Source organism: Salvelinus sp. IW2-2015, linkage group LG20, assembly GCF_002910315.2.
Source record: "Salvelinus sp. IW2-2015 linkage group LG20, ASM291031v2, whole genome shotgun sequence".
Classification (NCBI taxonomy): Eukaryota; Metazoa; Chordata; class Actinopteri; order Salmoniformes; family Salmonidae; genus Salvelinus; species Salvelinus sp. IW2-2015.
This window is the reverse complement of record NC_036860.1, coordinates 79570577-79577522: the sequence shown is the minus strand read 5'-3', so window position 1 is coordinate 79577522 and position 6946 is coordinate 79570577. Positions and strand designations below refer to the sequence as shown.

Here is a 6946-nt window from a genome sequence, read left to right as displayed (position 1 = left end):
GTTGGTGGGGATTGGGGACGGTGAAATGAGAAGTGGTTTTCACCTCCTGTGGTCGCAGGCTGACTGTCTACAATGCAACTGAGTGGGTGTAGCATCCGCTGCTACTGAAGCCACGCTCTAGACTCAATTCCAGGACAGAAGCACTTTTGTTACATGATGACTCTGTATGTCTGTTTGTGATTACATTCCTGCATGCATATACTTTTGTGGATCAATTAAAGTAACAAAAAATGCTCACACAGAATCGTAAGAAAGATAAAAAATTCAACATTTATTTATTTGAATATTTGCAGGATAGAATATACAAAATACACAGTATGTGTTACAGCTATAGCCTACTGCTTGCATAGCGTTGGCGTCCAAGAAGAAGAAAAAACATATATTATTTTTTATTTCTCACTATATATGGAAGTTGATAAGTCGTGTTTATCAGAATATGGAAGACAATGACTACTTTACATTTGTATAAAATGTTAAATAAATATAAAACACCAAAAGGTGAAATACAACATGTCAAGGGTATTGAAATTAGTTAATTACTTGGTCATTTTATGGAGGTTATACAAAGAGGGAAATAGATAGTCCAACATTTGACCTTATCATGAACACTATGCAGTGGTTTACATGCAATTTACCTGAATATCAGGTATTCTTAAATCGTTTCAATAATGTAGAATATATCTACTTGTCTCTATTTGGAATTATCTAAATATCTAAATATTTTTCTCTATATCTATATTATGTTTTTCCTTATACTATTATGGATATATTATTTTTAATCAGATCAATATAACAAACAAGTAAGAGTATAAAGAGCTGATGTCTGTAAATATGCATTGAACCCTAGCATACAGAGGTAATGTTCATACACTTCTTTTGTTCTTGTTCTTGAGAGCGGACTATCAACATAATGTGTTACCTCCTGACCTAAACCCCCATCAATAACAACACTACTTACAAAAGAGAAGCAACACGGAGTGAATACAAAACATCCCTAATAATGTTAACTCCAGAATATTCAGCACTTTCACCACCAACACTGATAAAAAAAAATGGTTTTATTCTACAAGAGCAAAATCAATCAATATATTATTATTTTATTTTATGATTTACCTTAGCAACAGGGCCGGTTTAATGCAGGGGTTTACCGAGGATGAAACACCTGCGTCCAGGCCCATTGGGGGCCCAAGAGGCAGCGATGATTTTTTTTTGTTTTTAAATAAATGTTTAACTTTCAAGGAAATATATACTGTATATATTATATGTTATATATATATATTTAATGTCGTATATATTATATATGTAGCATATATTTTATACTTTTTCACTACAACCGCCAATCACAGGAAGACTCAGGACTCTGCTCTCAATGAGTCTAGCTGCTGCCTGCTGCCGCTCTGCTAATCATCAGAAGGGGGGGAGGAGAGGAGGTAGGGGGTCCCCTGTTTTGATTGGGTAATTGATTAATAAAAAAAACATATATAATAACTGCATAATAAATAAATAGGACTGGTCAATTGTGTGAGTCAAGGACTGGGCCCAAGAGGCAAAAAATAATAATACTTTTTATTTTATATATATATTTTTTTTATCCAATCACAGGCGCCCGCTCTCAATGTTCAAAATACACCAGAAAGCATAATTTAGCTGCAGAGGATAAATCGTTTATAAAAAAATAACTGTGAATTAAGTTTTATCACAAGCACATACAGATATCTTCCAAAATTAAGGAAACACCAACAAAAAGTGTCTTAAAAGGGTGCTGCGCCACCATGAACTGCCAGAACAGCTTCAAAGCTCCTTGGCATAGATTATACATGTGGCTCTAAACCATGCCAGGAAAATGCATCCCACACCATAACATACTGTATACCTTGTATCCCTTGTTAACTCATGTGTTTCCTTTATTTTGACAGTCACTGCTATGCCTACAGTCAGGAAGGTCATGCGCCCCAAATAGGCTACAGCTTGTTGCTTTTTGGCCATAGATATATACTCCATTGAAGTGGTACACCAGCAGTGGATGCCAGTTCTGACTTGAATGGGAACTGCCATCTATGGATTGTACTTCTATGGTTGGGAAGCAGCTGTCAGTTTGCAGATTTCAAAATAAAATTGTGGGAAAAACGCACAGTTTGGAAAGTAAATGCCTACTGGTGAAAAGAGAAGACTAATCTGTCTATAGAACCAATAAAAAAATGTTCTTAACAACTCCCAATTTTTAGCTAACATCAGCCCTCACCGTGAGAAGCCTATGGCTTCATCTTCATCATTAGGTGAATCAGTGTGCCACTCGACATTTTATTTAGTAACCTACTGTAACCTATGATATACAGTATATACTGTATATATATTGCCTCCTAATATTGTACAATCCGTGTGTCGCTTCATTGGCCTGGGCTATTGTTTGTTTGAATTCAAGACCAGATTGATCTCAGTTTGTCAGTGTCAGAGTAGCCAGTCATTTCAGTCAGTTGTGTGGTAACAAAAAGATTCAACTAATGTCTTTAGGTCATGTAAATGACGTAGAACTGCATAAATGCATTTTTTTTAAAAAGCGGATTCTTTTACGACCCTGCAAAAAAAAATCCCCATCCTAAAAATGCCTCTGCTCAACTGTAGCCTAGTGTATGCCACATGGCAAACGTTATTATGGCTTTATTATAAAGGGGCTTTTTCTTCAACAGTCAATTTTCCACGCATCGAATTGCATCTTGATGCAAGGATTTGTTTAAAGAAAATGATGGTGTGCCGGGAAGGGGGAAGGCCCTGCGTAGCAACATTACATGTAAATTGGCCTACAGTATTATTATGCCTTAAACAAATGATAATCAGCTAGCAATCTAAAAATAAGTATATTCATCATCAACCCCAGGCTTATTATATCATATAGATACCAAACACGTTCTCTGTGGAATATTGTATCCGAACTTGAGTGACATTTTTCACTTTGACAAAGATGGAGTCATCTTCAAAGAAGTGGAACACCCCTCCCAGGTAGCTGTTTGATGTGGACATAATTTTCCCAAACTTGGGGTAATATCTCCTGGACTTAAGGAGTTCAATGTCCTTCCCAAGATACCGTGGAGTAGTTCTGCAGACCGAGTGTGTGAACGCAACATTGACCTCACTGAAGAAGATCTTAGAGTAGACATAGTAGTAGCCTTGCTTCTGGATGACAAGCTTGCCATCTTTGTACTCCATTTCATGGAGGAGCGGTTCTGCCTGCATGTTCCATACCATGACTCCATCTCCATGGGGTGCTTGAGGTCCAGCTGGAGAACAAATACAGGACAATATGTGGGAAAAGTTTTCTGTCGTAAGAGCTCATTTTAATTTATCGTCATATCCTATTTCAAACACCATACTATCTGATAAACTACTACATACTTCTATTTCACCCTCTTCTGTCATGACCAAATATTAATATAAAGGGTTGTGTGTAGTTGCAATGGCCTGGTGGTAATGGTCTTACCTGTCAGATGTGCAACAGGTTTTGAAGGCAACACAATAGGGTTTGGTCTTGAAGTTGGGGGAACATCCTTCGGAATGTCCTCTTGGTCTGTTTTGGGATCAAGGTTTATGTTGATGTGATGTGCATTTTAGAAATTGAATGATTCAGAAATGCATTTATCAAATGTGTACAAAATACTCAGTCGGGGTACAATATATACAGTGTCTTCTTCTACCAAAGATGAGTCCCTTGTCATTTTGTCACAGTGTTTGAACAAGAGAAGAAGATATAGTCTCAGACATACCTTGGATACTCATACCAGCTGACCCTGACTCCACCTGCAGTTGAGAATAGAGATTTCATCATAGTGAACAGAGAGGTTTGTGGTAATACAGTACAGGCATGTGTGAGAATGTTAATTTGTTCCTATTTAAATGGTTCTTTGGGCCTTCAGCAATGTGACCTTTACATTAAGCAAAGTAGATCACCCATCCCATCCCAGATCACCCCACCCACTGTCTTCCCCTGTCAGTACATGTGCATGCAGCAAGACTAGGTTAGCTCTATCCTCTTCCAATAAACCATCGCACCCTTGCCACCAGATTGGGTCAGGGGAAATGATGTCACATGAAGCTCAACATAACCACAAACACCTGACCAACGAACCAATTCTGTGGAACACGGAATGCTGGCCCCTGCTCCAGCAAGGTACGTCACGGAACATTCATATTCTCCGAAATGATGCCAATTCTGATAAACTTCTCCATCTCAACTGTTGCCAAATGTACAAGAATGAATAAAACTGTTTAATGCGTATATCAAGGGGAATCCCAACTCAAACTTTGGACAGAAACTGCTGACCATGACAGAACTTGACTATGTTGTCATGAGACCTGTTTGTACGTAAAGCAAAATTAACACGACAAAAAACCTACATCGTGGTGAATAATGCCCTGGTACCTCGGGAGTTAATATTTGTTTCTGTTCCCTATAGACTTTCACAATTACAGTCTAACAAAACAACCAATTGTAGCAAGGTTCCAATATTCCAAGTGACATATCACCACACATTACTCTATTCTCAACCAGGATAATGCCATAATAAAATGGAGCAAAGGAACAAATGCAAAAAGCCAACAGTAACTTACTATTGTACATTGTACAAAATACATTGAGATTGGGTAACCAAATGTGACTTTTTAAATAATAATTTATTAATTTCATGTAGTATCTTGGGTTTTTAAAGTATAGTCTTAATGTAACTGTGCATTCTGTATAATTTCAGTCTTGTCGACTGCGACTATGAAGTAAATCAAATCCAGTAATTATTTCCCATATGATGATACAAATGGGTTGTAGATTATTTTTTTGAGAGAGAAAGAACACATCAACTAATGACACTGAAAATGTATTCACTTTCATTTTGGAATGAAAGAAAGATTTTTCCGAGAATAGTGTACACGTTGTGGGGTTGAGAGCAAGACAGAGATTGGGGAAAATAAAGCAGTGAGAGATGAAAGAACACAGTAAAGAATACATAGTTGTTACTAGATTTGTGTAGTGTGAGAGAGAGAGATGTGTGAAGAGAGACTCTCAGGTGTTGAGGGAGACGGAATAGAGATGGAGATGGGTAGACAGCCACATCATGGTGACAATACTCACAGATCCCTGTTTAGAGTAGAGGTGGTAGATGAAGCAGGCCTCTATGGCCAAGCCACACAAAGCCAGACCAACCAGCAAGAACAGCAGGCTTTGGGCCACACCACCCCGACCAGGAGGTCTCGGCTTGGGGGGCAGCGGTGGGTAGGTTGCATGGCTATCCACCATGAACACGGAGGGGTACGGGACACCACCCTCAGCCATGATGTCTCCGATCAGAGAATATAAGGAACTGAAAAAGGATCCTCCAAGAGRTAGTCAAGTAGTACCTGAGCGAGGTCCACGCACCAGGGGTCCCGGCACACAACGAGAGACACAGAGAGATTCTTTCCCAGAGCAAGACCAAGCACTAGTGTGGGTTGTACAGTATGACTCCTCAGGTCGTCTTGTCAGCAGAAAAGACAAGACACACAGTAGTGGAAGAAAACTTCCAGATATGAGAAATGTGSAAATCCTTCACAGAAACGACCACCTCCCCAAAGAGCAGTCACAGAAAGCAAAACTTSTCTTAAYCAAAATAAATCTTGACAGAGAGAGAACGGTTACCTCTGGTGTTWAGTTTCAATCRGTCAGATAGAGCGAGGCAAATGCAAATGAGCATCTTATAGAGTGTCCATGCACTGAGTATGATCACCTCCCCACTACACTACATACACCCTCCCACTCTAGCCTACTACAGCATACATGGAGTTTCGCAATAATTTGTCTCTCTGTTCACACTTCCTCTCACTCACTCTCAGCCACTCTCATGATGAGTATCTGRTCTGGTAGAGAGTGGTCTGCTGTCTACTCTACCAGCAAAAACAATAAAATCATGACAAGACCAATATATTCATGTTCCTTTACAGTGCAGCTTCTTGTAAAAAACAACAACATATGGTTCATTGTATTGTTATTCTTGTKWTGTTAAGACTTTTCATGATCATTTTTTTTTACCACATGCTTTGTCAAGATCATGCTTTGCCCTCCCTGACATTGGAAGGTTGGGAGTTCGATCCCAGGTCAAGCCATACCAAAGACTGGAAAAATGCATCTCTGCTTGGCATTTGGAGATGGATTGTGGTTTACTATGTCAGGAAGCGGATAAAAGGTACACAGCAGGGGTGTCCATATTTAGCCTCAGCATGCTCTCTAAGGTGTGTTCTAAAAGTAATTTTCTATTTTTTAACTTTTCAATCACCCACTAGTGAAAAGAATCTACAACTAAACCTATATTCAAAATCATATTCAGATGTAGGATCAACACCCTTTCCAAACCCCCTTAGCTATCAGGCTGTGGCAGTACAAATCTGATCTTAGATCAGTGGCAAAGAGTAAACCTCATCCAAAACTAACAAGAGCACATTGCAATAACAATGTAAAGCTTTCCCTTGGTCATAGCACCACCCACAACCTCTCTGACCATAACGCACACTTCTAAAAAAACATTCTGTATGTCATATAACTAAAACGTACAACAAGTTGTCCTTAAAAATGGTATGTACACGGCATATGCTGTATGTGTGTACATATTTTTGTATGTTTACTACTGGGTATGCTGTGTATGCTTTTGTGTACGTGTGTTTTGATCTAGACAACTTTTATGTGATGTGTCTGTTTTTATTGATTCTATGGAATCCAGGACTCCTTGAAAAACTGTGGAAATTGTTACTGAGTGGACAATTCTGGCTAAAAAAAACTGTATGAAATGAGGGCCCAGTGAGCAAAGTGATGTTGGAAAGAAGTTGAAAATACATAATTACGGAGGTTGAAGTCACGTTCATTTTCAGCTCTAAGTGAAAGTTGAAAACTTATTTTACAGACATTGAAAATACGTATTTTACGGACATTGAT

The 6946-nt window shown here is 38.7% G+C and overlaps 1 protein-coding gene across 1 annotated transcript; it reads right to left on the bottom strand.

The window, feature by feature from the left end:
• Positions 1–246: 246 nt before the first annotated feature.
• Positions 247–5729, bottom strand: LOC111980807 (tumor necrosis factor ligand superfamily member 14). Its single transcript, XM_024011805.3, has 4 exons — positions 5117–5729; positions 3759–3792; positions 3476–3562; positions 247–3275 (listed from the first exon to the last, which is right to left on the bottom strand). Exons 1-4 carry the CDS (start codon positions 5315–5317, stop codon positions 2881–2883), a joined length of 717 nt encoding a protein of 238 aa, XP_023867573.1. The 5' UTR covers positions 5318–5729; the 3' UTR covers positions 247–2880.
• Between the last annotated feature and the right edge of the window lie 1217 nt (positions 5730–6946).